Source organism: Ornithorhynchus anatinus, chromosome 7 (assembly GCF_004115215.2).
Source record: "Ornithorhynchus anatinus isolate Pmale09 chromosome 7, mOrnAna1.pri.v4, whole genome shotgun sequence".
NCBI classification, from domain to species: Eukaryota; Metazoa; Chordata; class Mammalia; order Monotremata; family Ornithorhynchidae; genus Ornithorhynchus; species Ornithorhynchus anatinus.
Window position 1 is genome coordinate 73,509,194 of NC_041734.1, and position 20,774 is coordinate 73,529,967.

Genomic DNA, 20,774 nt, shown 5'->3' on the forward strand with positions numbered 1-20,774 from the left:
TGGATGACCGGATCACTGGGGGTGAGGAATAGCCCCCGGGCCCAGAAACATTGAGTGATTCTCCGTGAGCCACGGCAGCAGAATCCAGAGCGGGGGAATCGTTGAACCCGATGACACAGAGCCAGTCCCCAAAAGTCACTCTACCGACCTCCTCAGCCAAATCCGAAAGAAAAAGAGCAAAATTCACCAGTGGTACTCTTTTGAGCGCTTTAGTACAGTGCTGTGCAGATAGGGAGCGGTCAATAAATTCGATTGATCGATTTCCTCCAAGAGTCAATTATATTCTTCTTACCCCAAGTTCATGACTTGGGGAAACTGAGGCAGCAGACGAGGGAGAGGGAGAACTGGTTGAGCAAGGCAGCCCAGCCTTGGGCAAACGCGGGGGGAGAGCGCCACCTACTGGCGGGAAGTCGCTCCCGTAAAGCCAACACTGCAACCCCTGGGAACTTCCCGTGGGGTCATAATAATTACAATAGTGTTGGTATTTGTTAAGCGCTTACTATGTGCAGAGCACTGTTCTAAGCGCTGGGGTAGATACAGGGTCATCTGGTCGTCCCACGTGAAGCTCACAGTTAATCCCCATTTTACAGATGAGGGAACTGAGGCCCAGAGAAGTGAAGTGACTTGCCCACAGTCACACAGCTGACAAGTGGCAGAGCCGGGAATCGAACCCATGACCTCTGACTCCCAAGCCCGGGCTCTTTCCACTAAGCCGCATGGGCTCTAATCCCGGCTCCGGAGCTTGTCATGCTGTGTGACTTTGGGCAAGTCACTTCACTTCTCTGGGCCTCCGTTACCTCACCTGTAAAATGGGGTTGAAGACTGTGAGCCCCACATGGGACAACTTGATCACCTTGTATCCCCCCAGCGCTTAGAGCAGTGCTTTGCACATAGTAAGTGCTTAACAAATACCAGCATTATTAAAAGTTCCCACTCATTCATTCATTCAGCTGTATTTCATTCAGTCATATTTATTAATAATAATAATAATGTTGGTATTTGTTAAGCGCTTACTATGTGCCGAGCACTGTTCTAAGCGCTGGGGTAGACACAGGGGAATCAGGATGTCCCACGTGGGGCTCACAGTCTTAATCCCCATTTTATAATAATGTTGGTATTTGTTAAGCGCTTACTATGTGCCGAGCACTGTTCTAAGCGCTGGGGTAGACATAGGGGAATCAGGTTGTCCCACGTGGGGCTCACAGTCTTAATCCCCATTTTACAGATGAGGGAACTGAGGCACGGAGAAGTTAAGTTACTTGCCCACAGTCACACAGCCGACAAGTGGCAGAGCTGGGATTCGAACTCATGAGCCCTGACTCCAAAGCCCGTGCTCTTTCCACTGAGCCATGCTGCTTCTGGTAACTGAGGCACAGAGAAGTTAAGTGACTTGCCCACAGTCACACAGCTGATAAGTGGCAGAGCTGGGATTCAAACTCATGACCTCTGACTTCAAAGCCCATGCTCTTTCCACTGAGCCACGCTGCTTCTCTATTGCACACTTACTGTGTGCAGAGCACTGTACTGAGTATTTATTGAGCACCTGCTGTGCACAGAGCACTGTACGAAGCGTATACATTGAGCGCTTACTGTAGTAAGCCCTTGGGAGAGTGCACTATAACAGTCTTAATCTCCATTTTACAGATGAGGTAACTGAGGCACAGAGAAGTTAAGTGATTTGCCCACAGTCACGCCCACAGCGATCTTACATACACTCTTAGCCCCTCGGCCCTGATGGGCACGGACACTTACAAATGTGCAGGAATTTAGAGAGAGAGGGATCTCTTCCATTTGTAAAGCGGGTCCTTTTTCCATTTACCTTGATTTCATTACTTTGTCCCTTCGAGATTTTCTTTATCTTGCGTTTCATTATTTGTATGTGGCTTTATCTTATTCACGAGTTTAGAATTTGTTTAAAAGAAATAGCCCATTGTGTTAGTTTCATTAAGATCGGTAATAATTAGAGGGGTATTGTCCTTTTTGTCATTCCAGCTGGCTCCATAATGAGCTGCAAGTGGCTCTTGTAGGGAGTCAAGTAGATCTGACTTATCGATACGATCATCTGGGAGATTCCCCCAAGATCCTGCAGGACCTTGCTTCCGGAAGCCATCCGTTCAGCCAGGTGCCCTTTGAAATCCTTTAATAATAATAATTGTGGCATTTAAGTGCATAACAAGTGTGCTTACTATGTTTATGTGCCAGGCTCTATTTTAAGCACTGGGATGAAAAAAAAATGTTGGTATTTGTAAAGCGCTTACTATGTGCAGAGCACTGTTCTAAGCGCTGGATAATGAGGCATTTGTTAAGCGCTTACTATGTGCAAAGCACTGTTCTAAGCGCTGGATAATGAGGCATTTGTTAAGCGCTTACTATGTGCAAAGCACTGTTCTAAGCGCTGGAGAAGATACATGGTCATCAGGTTGTTCCACGTGGGACTCACGGTCTTCACCCCCATTTTACGGATGAGGTCATTGGGGCACAGAAGTCAAGTGACTTGCCCAGAGTCACACAGCTGAATAGTGGCTGATCCGGGATTTGAACCCATGGCCTCTGACTCCCAAGCCCGGGCTCTTGGGTTGGACACAGTCCCTGTCCCACATGGGACTCCCAGACTCCCCGTTTGGCAGATGAGGTAACTGAGGCACAGAGAAGTGAAGTGACTTGCCCAAGGTCACACAGCAGACAAGTGGCGGAGCCGGGATTAGAACCTCTGATCTTCTGACTCCCAGACCCGTGATCTTTCCACTATGCCATGCTGCTTCTCATAGTTACTGAAGCTGTAGTTACTGAAGCTTCCCACACCCAGTTCTGCTGTAACAAGTTTCAGTACGTTTTCTAGATATAACACGAGGGGAGAAAGAGGGCCTGACATTATTATTATTATAATATATTATAGTACCGTTATAATAATAATGGTAGTATTTGTTAAGCGCTTATTATGTGCAGAGCACTGTTCTAAGCACTGGGGTAGATACAGGGTCATCAGATTGTCCCACGTGAGGTTCACAGTTAATCCCCATTTTACAGATGAGGGAACTGAGGCACAGAGAAGTGAAGTGACTTGCCCACAGTCACACAGCTGACAAGTGGCAGCGCTGGGATTAGAACCCAGGTCCTTCTGACTCTCAGGCCCATGCTCTGTCCACTGGATGACACTGTTGAGTTGATATAACAGGACCCACAAGTTGGCGCAAGCTGATTCAGTGTAGGAAGAAACAGTTGTGTGCCTGTAGGTGATGTCCGTCTGGGGTGATTGTACTACACAGCCCGGCCTCATCCTACTGTACTGTCTCATAGAAGCAGCGTGGCTCAGTGGAAAGAGCCCGGGCTTGGGAGTCAGAGGTCATGGGTTCAAATCCCCGCTCTGCCACTTGTCTGCTGTGTGACTGTGGGCAAGTCACTTCACTTCTGTACCTCAGTTCCCTCATCTGGAAAATGGGGATTAACTGTGAGCCTCACGTGGGACAATCTGATGACCCTGTATCTACCCCAGCACTTAGAACAGTGCTCTGCACATAGTAAGCGCTTTAACAAATACCAACGTGATGATGATTTGCGATTCTGCAACTGTACAGTATTTAATACGGTGAGCTAGCAATGAGTGACAGAAGGGTAAAGTATCTGGCTAGGGTGGATGGCACAATTTGTTTTCCACAGATGACAGTCATGGTGGCACCTTTGACCCATTTGTCCCCAAATCTGTTATCAGGCAAGGGAATTTGAATGTAAAATTCAGTACAAAGCACTTGGGAAGTGCAACGGGTGCGTAAGACTGTGTCCGACCTGATAGCTTGATTCTGTCCTAGCGCTTAGTACGGTGCCTGGCACATAGTAAGCGCTTAACAAATACCATAAAAAAAAGAAAGTATCTTATAGGAGGTTGATCACGGTGATTGTATCAACATTGTATAGAAATGAATCGGGCTGGCCCAGACCCCAGCTGGTGGAAATGAGTGGCGGACTACCTGCTGGAGGGTTTGTAAATGAGGCGCATTCCTCCTTCAGGGTCCTCATTTCTGTCCCTTCTTATCTCCCAGGTCCTGAAGCAAGCCAAAAAACCCATGGTGGTTTTAGGCAGCTCGGCCCTGCAACGCAACGACGGAGCCGCCGTCCTTGCCGCCGTCTCCACCCTGGCCCAGAGCGTCCGTGCCGGCAGCGGAGTCGGCGAGGACTGGAAGGTTATGAATATCCTCCACAGGTCTGTTGTCCAACTTCTCTTGGAAGCTAGCGTCGATTCTTCCGGTAGGAAGCCGGCCATTTTATCCCTGGAATCCCTGTCGCGCAAAGCCTTGGAGCCCCGATGTCTTCCAGTCTGTGGGAGAGGAGATTTCGGATCCTGAATGAAAGCCTAAAGAGGCACCGCTCTGTGTAGGGAGAGGAATGGCTTGATTTGGGAGCAGCCTTGCCTCTACTTTCCAGATGCAGCTAGGACTTCTGATGTTGAGACAGGCAAAGTTAGAATTGAAATTTGGACTTGCCTTTTTGCCCTGCTGCTTTGTTTGGCCATATTTTGGTTGGGCAACTGGATAGAGAGAGGGACCCAAAGGCGTGGGTTATCTGCCTGCTAAAGGATAAAATCCTCTCCTGTTTTAAAACACACACCCAGAGAAAATTGGATTGGGCTCAGTCAGTCCATCAGGCAATTGGTATTATTTATCGAGTGCTTACTTTGTGCATCGTGGGCAGGGAACTTGTCTACCAACTCTGTTACAGCGTACCCTCCTAAGTGCTTAGTACAGTGCTCTGCACTCAGTAAATAAATAAATACGATTGAATGAATGAGTGAATTTGGGGATCTCTGCTCCGATAAAGGTGTCGGATATTCTCCTGCCCCTGTCTTGCAGGGTGGCGAGCCAGGTCGCGGCTTTGGATCTCGGTTATAAACCCGGAGTGGAGGCCATCCGGAAGCACCCACCCAAAGTGTTGTTTCTCCTGGGAGCAGATGGAGGCTGCGTTACCCGCCAGGATTTGCCCAAAGATTGCTTCATTATCTATCAAGGTAGTTAGCGTCGATCATTGCAGTTACAGCCGGGTAGGATCAGAGGAAACAGTCGTGTTCACTTTATTTTTTAAAATCCGATAATCACCCAATCCTCTCAACACGTGTTGCTATTTGCCACCGTGAAGTAATAATTCTGGTATTTGTTAAGGTTTTACTATGTGGTGAGCATTAGTGTAGATACAAGATAATCAAGTCGAACATAAATAAGGGGAATCTGGCAGGCTCAGAGTGCCCCTTCTCATGCCCGGGAGCAGCGTGTGTGATCCTTCCCCTAATAAACGGTTCCATCCTGGGCTGCTGGGACTGCTGGCCCCAGGAGGGAGCCCCCAGACCCTGAGTTCGTATCCCGGTTCCGCCACACGTGCTAGGTGACTTTGGGCAAGTCACTTAACTCCTCTGGGCCTCAGTTACCTCATCTGTAAAATGGGAATCAAGATTGTGAGCCCCACGTAGGACAAGGACTGTCTGACCTGATTATCTTGTATCTACCCCAGTGTTTAGAAGAGTGGTTGGCGCATAGTAATGTTGGTATTTGTTAAGCGCTTACTATGTGCCGAGCACTGTTCTAAGCACTGGGGTAGACATAGGGGAATCAGGTTGTCCCACGTGGGGCTCACAGTCTTAATCCCCATTTTACAGATGAGGGAACTGAGGCACGGAGAAGTTAAGTGACTTGCCCACAGTCACACAGCCGACAAGTGGCAGAGCTGGGATTCGAACTCATGAGCCCTGACTCCAAAGCCCGTGCTCTTTCCACTGAGCCACGCTGCTTAGTAATCGCTTAAATGCCATTATTATTATTATTATTAGTACACCTGTGTCTTCCAAAGTGAGTTTTCCTTTTGTCTGGGGCACGTTTTCAGCCTGGTGTCATGGACTGGAAATGCCCAAGTAGGTCTCTTGGTAGTGAGATTGTTTCTCTCCCATTTCCATCTCTCGTGATTGTGTACCTCTGATTGGGCACGTGTGGAAGTGAGTTAGTGACTGGGAGGTCCTGGTGATTCTATAGAAACATAAGAGAAACTGGACTTTGAGGCATCCTGGGCATCGGGGGAGTGATCGTGTGGGCAAACCAGAAATAAACAAGACTACCGTACGGAGGAGCGGTCTTTAACCCTTCCACACTGCAGCAAGGAATTTCCTATAGAGGTCCTCTACTAGGGTAGCACAAACTAGTTCAGAAATCAATAAAGTCTCTTTACTGGACTGAAGCTGTAGCTTTTCTCGTGCCCCTACTAAGGGTACTGCCTCCCTGGGCCTGAATCCAGAGCTCTGCCCACAGTAGATGCTCCATAAATACCCTTGATTAATTAACCGACAGGGACTGCATCCAATTTGATTTGCTCGTAGCTACCCCAGCGCATGTCCAGGTCCAGGACAGCTTTTTAGCAGACACCTAGCAAAACCTGATCCGCCCATTTCCTCTCCTCCGGCAGGACATCATGGTGATGTGGGAGCACCCATAGCTGACGTGATTCTCCCGGGGGCGGCTTACACGGAGAAGTCCGCCACCTACGTCAACACCGAGGGGAGAGCTCAGCAGACCAAAACCGCAGTGACCCCGCCCGGCCTGGCCAGAGAAGATTGGAAAATTATCCGCGCTCTTTCCGAGGTAGATTGGAGGGATCTCCAAGTTGATATTCTGGAGGGAGGGTTGATTTAGAACGTGGGAATATTTTCAGGAACACAAGAGGTAAAAGGCGGTGATAATCGCTAGTTCTTGCTCTCCCCTTTGATGTAAAGGAAGATTCAACCCGCCAGAGCAGGTCAATGGGAACTTATTACTAGGTAGCTTGCTAAGAGAAGAAGAAGTATTCTTCCTGGCGTAAAAAAAAATTTTCTGCTCCAAATCTTTGCTCAGGACTCATGCAAGACTTGTAAGCTCACTGTGGGGCAGGGAATGTGTCTCATAAATTGTTGTGTTGTACTAATTGTTGTGTTGTACTACTCTCCCAAGCTGTTAGTAGAGTGCTCTGCGCATAGTAAGCGCTCAGTAAATACAATTGATTGATTAATTGATTGCATAATGTGCACTGGAGTTCTCCTAAAGAAATATGAGACTATCATTTTTGAATGAGAAATAATTAATAAAACCGTCAGTTTATATATAGGAGTCCATATACTGTTTAGGTGCAGATCCTTTTTGCCCAGATTAGCAAAGCCACCTCAGTCGATCGAGCAATGGTATTTATTGAGTGCTTATTATGTGCAGACTACTGAGAACTTGGGAGAGTACAAGTAGACCCGATCCCTGCCGTCAAGGATCTTACAGCCCGGAGTGCCTCATCAATCTCTAATTCCTTATGAATTCATAAATGGTCTGAGGTGTAGTTTATTCCTAAAGAATTGCCAAGATTTTGGTGTGTTGCATGTGAATGGGGAAAAAAACAACAGAAATTGTGTGGGAATCCAACTTTTTGATTTCGACCCAGCCTGCACCCTTTGCTCCTCTAATGCCAACCTACTTATTGTTCCTCATTCTCATCTATCTCGCTGCCAACCTCTCGCCCACGTCCTGCCTCTGGCCTGCAGCACCCTCCCTTTTCATATCTGACAGACAATTCCTCGCCCCACCTTTAAAACCTAATCGAAAGCACATCTCCTCCAAGAAACCTTCCCTGACTACGCCCTCCTTTCTTCTCTTCCCACTCTCTTCTGGGTCACCCTCACTAGCCCCCTTTATTCACCACCCCCAGCCCCACAGCACTTAGATACATATCCCTAATTTATTTATATTAACGCCTGTGTCCCCCTCTAGACTGTACGCTCATTGCGGCAGGGAATACGTCTGTTATATCGTTGGTTGTAATCTCCTAAGTGATTGGTAGGGTGCCCTGCGCAGTGAATACGACTGATCGGTTGATTTCACTTTTGGGTCCTGATGTATTCTAGATAGCTGGCCTGACCCTCCCGTATGATACCCTGGATCAAGTGAGAAATAGATTGGAAGAAGTGTCCCCGAACCTGGTACGATACGACGACGTAGAGGGAGCCAATTATTTCCGCCAAGCCAATGAGCTGTCCAAGGTATAAAATCTTTCCATATATGTGACTTCCTTCGACGCGTATGCCTAATTGGGAAATCCTAATTCACTAATGTGTGCTCTCTCTGTCGCTCTCTGGTCAGTTGGTGAATCAGCAGCTGCTCGCCGATCCTCTTGTTCCACCCCAGCTCACAATCAAAGACTTCTACATGACAGGTACGTGCCCACCGCCCCTGCCGACCAGAGGGGAATCCATTTCCTGTCGATCGAGATTCATGGGAACAAATAAATTAGTAACTAATGTTCCGGAAGTGTCATGAAAAGACCTTTTGCCATGTCATTGCTGTTGCAAGCAGTGGTGGCTGTTTGGGTAGGAAGTCAGTTGCGATATAAAAGGGCTGGCGTGAGTCCTATCTGCCCGTTTTGAAGGATAATTGCGTGTGGTTCTACAGGGCCAAATGATCTAAATAGTTTCACGTGAATAATACACTTAAGTCTCGATTATCCCGAAAGAAATCCGAATGCCCAAGTAGGTATTTCTTTCGAGGGTCTGAATCTGGATTATTTGTGGGTCTAGGCCCAGCTTAAGCAGCAAATAGCTTACTTTGTTTAAATCCAGTATGAGTAATTGCAATTCCAACTGTATTTTCTGCCTCCGTATTCTGTGGAGGGCAGCCACTACCGATTGGCCAACTTCCCGTGTTGGCTTATTCTGGCCCCGGATCAGGATTTCAGTCCAACCAGCAGTACTAGCCATCTGACCTGCCTTCTGTTGTCAGAGCTGCTGCAGTCTTCTCTGCACCTGGGGTCGGTGGGCTGGAAGGGGGTGTGTGTTTTTGTGTGTGTGTGAGAGAGAGAAATGAGGTGGGGATAGGGGAGATTGCAGCAGCTCCTGGGCGCTGGACCGGATGGTAGGATCAGACACCTACCTGGAAGCGGCATGGCCTAGTGGATAGAGCACCGGCCTGGGAGTCAGAAGGACCTGGGTTCTAGTCCTGGCTCTGCCACTTGTGTGCTTTGTGACCTTGGATAAGTCACTTCACTTTTCAGGGCCTCTGTTAGCTCATGTAAAATAATAATAATGGCATTTGTTAAGCACTTGCTATGTGCCAGGCACTGCACCATGAGCTGGATGGAGTTGAAGCTAACCCGAATAGCTTGTATCCACCCCAGTGCTTAGTACAGTGCCTGGCACATAATAAGCGCTTAACAAATACCATGATTATTGAAGACTGTGAGCCCCATGTGGGACGTGAATTGAGTCCAGACTGATTTCCTTGTATCTCCCAGCGCTCAGAACAGTGCCTGGCACCTGGTAAGCGCTGAACAGGTACCGTAAAGAAGGCTCCAGACGTAGCATTTTCGGCAGGACGCACTGGCGACCGTCTGCCCCGAAACCAGAAGCGATGCCTCCTCTTCGTGTGCCGGTGGAGATTCAGCTTAAGCAGGGGGCCGGGGGGCTGGTGGGGGTGTCCCCACACACCCTGAGCGTGGAAGCCTGGCGGGACGGCCTCGGACCTAGAGTCAGGGGCCCCGGGGGCAAGTCCAGATCCGTTTGCGCCTCCACGACGCAACTGTTCTGAGCCAAGTCCTGCCCCCAGGGCGTGTCCGGGTCCGCAGGATTAATCGGGCCGAATCTCAGGCCGTAGGCTCTGGACGTAAGAGTCGGTCGTGTCAGATCCCTTGGCCCAGCCCCACCTCCTGTCCTGCGGCACACGGGTCAAAAACTGCCATCTCTTTGGGCAGATACCATATTCCCCTCTTTTCTCTACTCCGTAGCCCACAAAAGATGGCCAAGTTGCTCGCAAATTTTAGGTAGATTTAGTTGGTAGAAGAACAGGGTGGCCTGTTTCACAGAAAGGACGTAGGAGGCAGGGGACCTAGGTTTTAATCCTGGCTCTGCTATTTGCCTGCTGGGTGACCTTGGGCAAGTCCCTTAACTTTTCTCTGCCTCAGTTTCCTCATCTATAATTTGGGGGCTCAGTGCCTGGTCTCCCTCCTCCGCAGACTGGGAGCCTCAAGTGGGACAGCAACTGACTGGATTATCTTGTAAATACCTCACTGCTTAGAACCCTGCTTGACAAAGTATTCGCTTAATCGACACCCTAATAATCATTTCCTTTCAGCGCAAGTTGACTAGTCCAGGTGACTGTTGACATTGCATTTTGCCGGCTACCAGTTTATTTTTTAAATTATTCCAGTATATTAAGCACTTTATCTATGCCCCGGGGTAGGGGCAAGATAATTAGATTAGACAAGCTCCCTCTTCTACCTAGGGCATACTCCGTTGTACAAATGAGGAAACCGAGATCTAGAAAAGTTACCTTAACCGAGATCACACAGCAGTCCGGGCAGGACTGAGATTCGATCCCAGATCTCCTAACTCCTAGTGCCGTGCTCTTTCCACAAGGCACAGTGCCCCTCTAGTTTTTATCGTTTGACATTCCAAAAATCTTGATGTGGATGGAATATCAATCAGTCGGTAGTATTTATTGAGCGCTTACTGTGTGCAGAGCACTGTACTAAGCACTTGGGAGAATGCAATACAGCAGTAATCAGACACATTCCCTGCCCACAATGAGCTTATAGTCTAGAGAAGAGATGGCTTAGTGGAAAGAGCCCGGGCTTGGGAGTCAAAGGTTGTGGGTTCTAATCCCGGCTCTGCCACTTGTCAACAGTGTGACTTGGGGCAAGTCAGTTCACTTCTCTGTTCCTCAGTTACCTCATCTGTAAAATGGGGATTAAGACTGTGAGCCCCCCGTGGGACAACCTGAATACCTTGTGTCTACCTCAGTGCTTAGAACAGTGCTTGGCACATAATAAGCACTTAACAAATACCATAATTATTATTATTAGAGGGTGGGAGACAGGTAGCAATACAAATAAATTAAAGATATGCACATAAGTGCTGTGGGACTGGCCTCTTTGAGCCCACCCTCACCTCGTACTCAATTCTCTTCGTGATCTCTTTGCAGATTCCATCAGCAGAGCCTCCCAGACGATGGCCAAGTGCGTGAAAGCCGTGACGGAGGGGGCTCAGGCGGTGGAAGAGCCGTCCATCTGCTGAGGTGTCCCGAGCGGACCTGATCCCGGGGAGCAGTTCGTTGTTCCAGATCACTCACAAAGACAAAATGCTGTTGTGATTGACCCTGCAGAGGGTCACCATGCTTCTGAATGATGCGCTCTTTTATTTAAGGCTGGGTGCCGTGCTTGTTCGGAAATTACCCGCCGCGCTCAAAGAGATGGGAACTATGGGCATCGGGAGTGTTTGGTTGTGTACAAACGACGTTAAATTAAATAGCTTGTTACGGATGCATGGGGACCTTCTTTCGGGAGAGCAACAGTTTGGTAGCCATGATCTCGTAAAAGCCAATACAAAGGAAATCTGAAATGTTAGGTGTTAATTTTGATTCATCTTCATGCTTCGTTTGTAAAAAGGTGGGATCCGAAATTACTTCTTCCTGCTGCCAAGTCTCCTAAAGCTACAAAAAGTCTCACATAAAGTTACAATTAATGGCCAATTTCATAACTATATTGGAACTATAACCTATCTGAATGGATAATTGTAATTTTTATTCAGTTTCTTCAACTCATTGCTCCTGAGAATTGGTATTCAATGAGCTTTGCTGCTATCTGCAATTTCCTCCCGGACCTACTTAGAGCATTTATTTATTTAAAGTTAAAACCTTCCTTTATAATGGAAAATTTTTTTTTGATGCCAGTGATTTCTTTCCCCTCTCCCTCCCGTCCCCCTGAACCAAAAAAGAAAACCACCCTGATAATTTAGGTCATAACAATCCTGTCATAAAAGAGAGCTCCATGGTTGAAGGAGCTACAATTTAAATTCAAATTGCAATCCTACCTCCATTATATTTTATCACAAAATCTCTGGTGTGAAGTCAACAATTTCAGAATTGAAAGACAAATACACTAATTTTCGGAGCCTTCAATTGGTAGGAGAAATAACCAAAATAGTGTATCGACCACACGGACTACAGAGTAATCTTTGTCTCAGATGAAAAAAAAATGCAGTTCCCGACCCCTTGTTCCTTGTGCTTGGCCACAAAATTGACTGCTGGTTTACAGTTTTTTTCCCCCTGCGTGTAGTGATAGAAGACATCGTTACTTTTCCTAATGTGATAGACTAGACTCTTAAGTCCTGTAATGTATCAACGGCATTTCTGCAAAAATTCATTATGCAGAACCAATCCTCTCCAACACCTGAATCCACAGATTTTTCTTTCCCAGAGTTATAATATGAAGTTGTTTAGGAAGATCACTTAACCCCTTCAGTACACCGTGTGGCTTCCTAAATGATATCTTCTTTGTCCTGTCTCCTAATTTTGCCCAACGTAAATCTGCAGATTCTCCCATGTCCTAACGACCTGTGTTGTGGAAGAAAGAGGGGGTTCTACTGGCTTGAATCCCCGGAGGAGGTACCCAGGAAGAAGCTGCTTATAGATTTTAAAAAGAACAGCCCTCCCGCCACAAATTTAGGGGAATCATGGATCGGAGAAAGATCCATGATGCAGGGGGACGGTGGGGGGAGTGTGTGTGTGTGTGGTGTCTGTGCGCACACCAATGCACACACTTCTAGGTGTGGAAATGCTTCATCCAACTCATTCTGCCAGCAGCATATGTAATTCCTGGTACGTAACCTTTGTTTTTCTACTGAGTGGAACATGGATTGGGAAAAGGAGTGGGAATTCTCTTAACCTCAAGTTTAGCCTTAAGCCTTACTATGGCATTCCCTCCCAATCCACAGATAGCGTTAGGATAGTCTCTTAGGTAAATGGACTATAAGTTCGTGTGGGTCGGGAATGTGTCTGTTGAGTGTACTCTCCCAAGTGCTTAGTACAGTGCTCTGCACACAGGAAGCGCTCAATAAATACGATTCAATGAAGAAGTAGAAGGTGTCTTTCCCATGTACATTGGGCCTTTCTTTTTCTCTGGTAATAGTGATCATCTTGCACAATAGAGTTGGAACAGCATCTGAACTGCTTAGGGCTTTGACTTAAGAGCTCACAATTAAGGGACTCCCCCATCTGCCCCCCGCCCCCAAAGTGTCCAGCATGCTGCTAGGCTTCTGGTAATGACTTAGTGGGGAAGAATATAGAAATGCTGGGATTCCTGCCCTCATGAATCAATCACGAATATTTATTGTGTTTACTGTGCAGATCACTATCCTAAATCCTTGCATAGTGAAATAATCTCTGCCCTCAAAGAGCACACCATTTAACCGACGAGGCATTGATTCATTCAATCGTATTTATTGAGCCCCTACTGTGTGCGAAGCACTGCACTGAGCACTTGGGAGAGGACAGTATAACAAACGGGCACATCCCTGTCTACAATGAGCTCACGGTCTAGAGGCAGCTATAAGGTTATTAACAGATGGGAGGGGAAAAAATAGAAAAATGAACAGGTAAGTGCTTACATGGCTATATGCTAGAGTACTACGAGAAGCAGCGTGGCTCAGTGGAAAGAGCCCAGGCTTGGGAGTCAGAGGTCATGGGTTCTAATCCCGGCTCCACGGCTTGCCAGGTGTGTGACTTTGGGCAAGTCACTTAACTTCTCTGTGCCTCAGTTACCTCATCTGTAAAATGGGGATTAAAACTGAGCCCCACGTGGGACAACCTGATCACCTTGTATCCCCCTCAGTGCTTAGAACAGTGCTTTGCACATAGTAAGCACTTAAATACCACCATTATTATTATTACTACTTCTACAGGTGGCAATAAGCCGTAGCTTGGGCTTTACCAAAGCACTAAGGAGACTACTGGATTTACTCAAGTAATTGCCTTCACCCCATACTATCTCCCCTGACATTTTTTGAGGGGGAAATAAAAGGATTAATTTTGTAAGCGGTGATGGTGATATATGCCGGGGGAGGAAGAGGCAGTCAGTGGTATTTATTGAGCGCTTATTGTGCGCAGACCACCATAATAAGCTCTTGATAGAGTACAATATAACAGTAAACAGGTACATTCCCTGTCCCCAACGAGGATTGAGACATGCTAACACTGTAGATCCTACTAGGAGGCGGGTGGATTCTGGGGTAGGAAGAGGAATAGCACTGTGGTAGTTTCCCCTTGGAAACATGCAGGGCAGAAGGGGAGGGAGAGGGTGGTAGCGATTTTGGGGGTCGGGGGGTGGTGGGGATGGACATATTACCCTGACTCATTGAGTGTCTAATATATGCATCACTAGAGAGAGAAAATAGTAGTAAATTCATTCAATAGTATTTACTGAGCACACTATGTGCAGAGCACTGTACTAAGCACTTGGAATGTACAATTCGGCAACAGATAGAGACAGTGCCCTCTTGCCTTCCTCATCCTCTCAATTTTTTTTTCTCATAGACCCCCTTATTGCTGATCTTAATTCCCCTTAATAGTCCCTGTTGGGAGTTGCAAAAAAAATGGGCTAGTTATGTGAGCCGATATGGTATATTTTCAATGGATGGAGAAATTCAAAGTCATCTTTATGACTTTACTCCAGAGGGAGGACGAAGTCCTGGGTTGGCTTTTAAAAGAATGAATACGATGACGGATGTGAATTAGAGAACGGAGAAAAAGGAAGGTCTTTCGTGCTGTAACGGATAGGGTAGGTCAATAATAATAATAGTAATTGTGGTGTTAGACACATTATGTGTCAGGCACTGTACTAAGCGCTGAGGTGGATATAAGCAAATCATGTTGCACACAGTCCCTGTCCCATGTGGGGCTTAAAGTCTCAATCCCCATTTTACAGATAAAGTAACTGAGGCCCAGAGAAGTGAAGTGACCTGCCCAAGGTCACAAAGCAGACAAGTGTCCGAGCTGGGATTAGAACCCATGACTTTCTGACTCCCGGGCCCGGACTGTATCCGCTATGCCATGAAATGAAGACCAGTCAAAGAGGAAACCAGTTTTGGTAGCACGGCTTCTCCCCCTCTAGACTGTGAGCTCGTTGTGGGCAGGGAACGTGTCTACCAACTCTGTTATAGCGTATTCTCCCAAGCGCTTAGTACAACTCACTGCATGGTAAATGTTAAAGTCATTCAATTGTATTTATCGAGCGCTTACTGTGTGCAGAGCACTGCACTAAGCGCTTGGGAAGTACAATTGGTGGATTGGCTGAGAAGACCGGGTTGGCAACCTCTTTGGACTCTCACTTTTATAGACTGATCTTCGGTATTGACCAATATATTTTACTGAGAACTGCTGTATTCCTGGAAGAGGAGTCTTCTGACAGTACAGTATAAGTTCGAAGGAAATGTCAGGAGAGAGAAAGCTAATTCTCTGTTGCTGCCAAATAGGTTCTAAAGGAGATGAAATTATTGAAGCTACTGTTGTGTGTAAATAGAGGCAGCTGCATTTGATTTCCTGCATACATTCTGGGCTAGTGTAAATTGTCAACCTTATTATCATTCAAACAAATTGCTGCCCCACAATTCTAGCTGCCAGGGAGAAGGAAAACAAAAAATGCTTAGCAACCAAAGCGGTAGGAATGAGTGTACCTTGGTAAGTTAACATTGTCATTGATGCCTTTTGTTGAGATGTCATGGGCATTGGCAGTGTCAACAATGAGGCTATAATAATTTCGAGGAGGCTGTAGCCAAAGTCAGTCGTTCCACTTCCGAGGTGATAAAGTCCAATTTTCAGTTGGGTCATCTTAAAGGCTACTCCTGCCCCCACTATCTTTTTGTAAGTTTCATGTTTATGCTAGGTGCTATTGAATTGTACTTTCCCAAGCGCTTAGTACAGTGCTCTGCACACAGTAAGCGTTTAACAAATACCACTGAATGAATGAATGTGATTGAAATATTCTGTTGGAATGTGATCTTGTGGAATGCTTTGGGTAAGGTAAAGGTCTTTGGGAAAAGAAGGAAATACTTGAATTCACACACAAACAACTTTGTAATTAATATTCTCCTTGAGATCATTTTCTAACATCAATTTTTAAGACTCCTAAGAACTCTCCTTACCAATGGAAGAATGATCTCTCTGTGGATACAAGTGAGTGTGTACTAATGCCAAGATTATCCTCAGCGCTCTTGGATTCCTATCTTCAGTTCAAGTCCTAGTGCCTTCAGTCGATGAGTGGCACTTACTGAGCGCTTACCGTGTGCAGAGCACCATACTAAACCCATGGGAGAGTACAACATGAGTTGTTAGACACGTTCCCTGCTCACAGTGGTACTTGCTTCTCGTGACTGGACTCACTTGTGACAGCCATTACAAATGTGTAATGCCTAAGCAAGCAATGAAAACCTCAAATTACAGGATTTCTCCTTTTCCAACATACTGCCTGAGACTTTTAACTCATTTGTAAAATCAATTGGTTGATTGACATAGAGAAGTAGCGTGGCTTAATGGAAAGAGCACGGCCTTGGGAGTCAGAGGTCATGGGTTCTAATCTAATCCCGGCCCCGCCACTTGTGAGCTCTGTGACTTTGGGCAAGTCGCTTAACTTCTCTGTGTCTCAGCTACCTCATCTGTAAAATGGAGATGAAGACTATGAGGCCCACATGTGACAACCTGATTACCTTGTATCCCCCCGCAGCGGTTAGAACAGTGCTTGGCACATAGTAAGCGCTTAACAAATACCATCATTATTATGTGAACTGGCATAGTCAAGGGAAGTTAGCGTTTTCTGTGAATTAGGGTTACTTTGGAACCAGTTTATTTGCAGAGTGAAACAAGTCTTGAAAAAATAGAGAAGCAGTGTGACATAGTGGAAAGACCATGGGCTTGGGAGACAGAGATCGTGGGTTCTAATCCAGGCTCCACCACGTGTCAGCTGAGTGACTTTGGGCAACTCACCTAATTTCTCTATGCCTCAGTTACCTCATCTGTAAAAATCGGGATTAAGACTGTGAGACAACCTGATAACCTTGTATCTCCCCCAGTGCTTAGAACAATGCCTGGCACATAGTAAGTGCTTAACAAATACCATCATTGTTATTATTATTATTAATATGTTATTATTAATGATGGTATTTGTTAAGGGCTTATTATGTACCAGGCACTGTACTAACCACTGGGGTGGATACAAGCAAATCGAGTTGGACACAGTCCCTGTCCCACTGGGACTCACAGTCTCAATCCCCATTTTACAGGTGAGGTAACTGAGGCCCAGAGAAGTGAAGTGACTTGCCCAAAGTCCCACAGCAGACAAGTGGTGGAGTTGGAATTAGAACCCATGATCTTCTGACGCCCAGGCCCGGGTTCTATCCACTATGCGACGCTGCTTCAAACATGGTAACACATCAGTGGACAGTCTTTGTGTGTGGATAATCTGTTCAGGAGTGTCAGCCCCCCTCAGCCATCAATTAATAGTATTTAGTGAGTTTTACTTTGTGTGAGACACTGTACTAAACACTTCAGAAAGTACAATAGATCGATAGACATGATCCCTCTCCACAAGGAGCTTACAGTCTACATCTCAGTCACTCTCATCCTCTTAGGGATATTTCAGCAACAATGGTGTCCTCTTCAAATGCATAGGACAGTGCTACAGATACATATTTGTACCCGAAGATGAATAATGATGATAGTTGTATTTAAGTGCTTACTAATGTACCATGCACTGTACTAGGCACTGGGGTAGATACAAGATAATTAGGTCCAAGGTAAGGTTCCCACTCTAAGCAGGCGAGAGTACAGGTATTGAATCCCCATTTTGTAGATGAGGTAACTGATGCTAAGATAAGTGAAGTGACTCACCCAAGTTCCCACAGCAGACGTGTGGCGGAGCCAGGATTAGAACCCAGCTCCTCTGACTCCCAGGCCTGTGCTCTTTCCACTCTTTTCCACCTCACTATAACCAAATAATATGTTGATTCTCTTTCACTTGCCCCAACCCTTAGTACCTAGTAGCTGGTTAATACCAAGATAATAATTGTTGTAATATTATTCAGCACTATCAGCCAGACGCTATCTGTCCTGTCTATTAATCTCTCTCCTGAGCTGTCAGCTTCACCCCCATTATCCTACAGGAAGCCAGCCAGGTTATCTAATAATGAAGTTATTAGCACTGAGTGATGCATCGGTTCCAATTCCAGGGGGACTGAAGGAGGGTGGGAGGGAGGCAGGAGGGAGCCTATCCAGAGTTCCCTGAAAGGTCAGTAAAAATAATTAGAAAATATGACAGATTGCTTGAACATTTCTTGAACGGCATTTAAGTGCTTACGATGAGGAGCAGCATGGTGTATTGGAGAGAGCCCGGGCCTGGGAGTCGGAAGGTCATGGGTTCTGATCCTGGTTCCACCACTTGTCTGCTCTGTGATCTTGGGCAAGTCACTTAAATTCTCGGTGCCTCAGTTCCCTCACCTGTAAAATGGGGATTGAGACTGTGAGCCCTAAGTGGGACAGAGACTGTGTCCAACCCTATTAGCTTGTATCTACCCCAGAGCTAGACAGTGCCTGGCACAGAGTAAGTGCTCAACAAATACCATCATTAATTAATTCATGTGCTAGGCACTATACTAAGTACTAGGGTAGATAGAAGATAATCAGGTTGGACACAGTCCATGTCCCACATGGGACTCACAGCCTTAATCCCCATTTAACAGAGGAGGTAACTGAGGCACAGAGAAGCTAACCATTGTTGACTTCTGTGAACACTTTGTCAGAAACCATGAGGCATTTATTAACGCCTATGTAAAAATTAGAGATGGTGACATCGAGCTGTAAACATATCATTATAGGCAGTTAAGAACTGAGCAAACAAGTACACACTATGAACATTAATTTCTTTGTTGTGAAAGCATGCTCAGATATTTAAAAGATATTATAATGGCTAAAGCTCTCTCTGCAGAGGAAGATGAGGATGGCAGAATGGTCGAGGAGCCTGGGAGGTGACTGAAGAACTGAAGGACTGTGGAAGATCCATTTTGTCCAGGTGGGTGATTCTACCAAGAAAAAATTCAACACGGCAACAAGAATGATGGTAAAGATTGCCCCATTTAACCAATCTATCAGTGGTATTTACTGAGCGCTTACTGAGTGCAGAGCACCGTGCTGAGCACTTGGAAGAGTACAATGCAATAGAATTGGTAGACATGATCCTTGCCCACAAGGAGCTTACAGTCTGGACAGGGAGCCAGACATTGAAATAAATACACGCAGGGGAAATGTCAGGGTTTAAGGTTCTGTTCTGTGGGGCGAATATCAGGTGGTAAAAGGGGAAATTTCCAAGTGCATAGGGGACGTAGAAGGGAGAGGGAGTAGGGGAAATTAGGGCTTCATTAGGAAAGGCCTCTTGGAGGAAATGTGATTTTAGGATGGCTTTGAAGAGGGGGAGAGTGAAGGTAATAATCATCGTGGTATTTGTTAAATGCTTATTATATGCCAAGCACTGTACTGAGTGCTGGGATAGATATAGGAGAATCAGGTCCCACATGGGGCTCACAGAGTAAGTAGGAGAGAGAACAGGTATAGAATCCCCATTTTACAGATGAGGCAATTGAGGCGCAGAGACGTTAAGTGACTTGCCCACGGTCACAGCAGGCAAGTGGCAGAGCCAGGATGACAACCCGGGGCCTCTGACTCCCAGGCCCGGGCTCTTTCCATTAGAGGGAGGATGTGGGCAAATAGGTGGCAGATAGATGAGGTCGAGGCAGTAAGTTGGAATTAGACAGGCCAAGAGTGAGGGGGAGAGGAGTGAGGATAAATAGCCAAGAGAGAGTTGGGTGCCTTAAAGGAGTTTCTGTTTGATGTGGGGGTGGATGGACAATCACTGGAGGATTCTGAATGGCCGGTTGTTTAGTTTTTTCTTTTCTTTTAGGGGAATGGCCTGGGCAGCAGGTTGAAGTAAGAAGTACAGTGGGAAGAGATAGGAGGCAGGGAGCTCAGCAAGGAAGCTGATGCAGTAGTCAAGGCGGCCTAGGATAATCATTTCATGGTATTTGTTGAGTGCTTACCCCCTGCACAGAGAGCTGTCCTAAGCGCTTGGGAGAGTACAGTACATCAGAGTTGGTAGACACGACATCTGCCCTCAAGGAGCTCAGAGCCTAGAAGAGGAGCTTACAGGTTGGATCGGGGTGGTAGCCGTTCGGATGGAGAGGAAAGGGCAGATCCTACAGTTGTAGAGACGGTAGAATCCCAGGGACTTAGTGACAGATTGAATATGTGGGTTGAATGAGAGAGTTGAGCAGTTGAAGATAATGCCAAGGTTCTGGGTTTATGAGACAGGGTGGTGGTGACTGGATCTGGATCTGGGGATCCCCGGACTTATTTATCGGGAAGCCCCTGGAAGGGATAGGAGGGCCCTGTCTTTCTGGCCTGTAGTAGGGCTCCTAATCAGAATGATGGCCCCATTAAAGCTAGAGATGCATCTCTTCCTCTCTCTCTTTTCCTCTCTTTTCTCTACCCCACTGTCCCGGTCTCCCTCCCTCTTTTCCCCCCACAAATATATTCATTCTCATTGCCTCTCTCTCCCTCTTTCCTTCCTTCTCCCTTTCTCCCCCTTCTCTCTCTCTCTCTGCTCTCTCCCCCTTTCCTTCTCCCTTCCCCCTTCCCTCTCTGTTTCCTAAAGTAAACGTTGCTTGGGCCACTGTCTCTGATCATTTGATTGACTCAGAACTGGCTTCAGGGTGGTGATTAGCTTGAAAAGATAGACCATAGAAAAGACAAGAGTCTAAGCAGGAATAGGAACAGAGAAAAGGACAGCTGGGGGGTAGCCCTGCTCCCCCTCCCTTTGATGCCATAGAGATTCCTCTTGACAAAAATCCAACTGTAGAGGGAGTAATTGCTATTTCAACATCTGTCTTCCCAGTGGTTCCTAAGCTCCTTGTGGGCAGG

At 46.5% G+C, this 20,774-nt stretch overlaps 1 protein-coding gene across 1 annotated transcript in view; it reads left to right on the plus strand.

Moving 5' to 3' along the window:
- NDUFS1 (NADH:ubiquinone oxidoreductase core subunit S1) overlaps nucleotides 1-11,377 on the plus strand; it is a 30,762-nt gene extending 19,385 nt beyond the window's left edge. The window contains exons 13-19 of the mRNA XM_029069023.1: nucleotides 1,993-2,122; nucleotides 4,038-4,198; nucleotides 4,845-4,999; nucleotides 6,439-6,614; nucleotides 7,895-8,029; nucleotides 8,130-8,202; nucleotides 10,962-11,377. Of these exons, the coding sequence (XP_028924856.1) occupies nucleotides 1,993-2,122; nucleotides 4,038-4,198; nucleotides 4,845-4,999; nucleotides 6,439-6,614; nucleotides 7,895-8,029; nucleotides 8,130-8,202; nucleotides 10,962-11,053 (922 nt within the window). The 3' untranslated portion in view covers nucleotides 11,054-11,377. The remainder of the gene's footprint in view (nucleotides 1-1,992; nucleotides 2,123-4,037; nucleotides 4,199-4,844; nucleotides 5,000-6,438; nucleotides 6,615-7,894; nucleotides 8,030-8,129; nucleotides 8,203-10,961) is intronic.
- The last annotated feature ends 9,397 nt before the right edge of the window (nucleotides 11,378-20,774 follow it).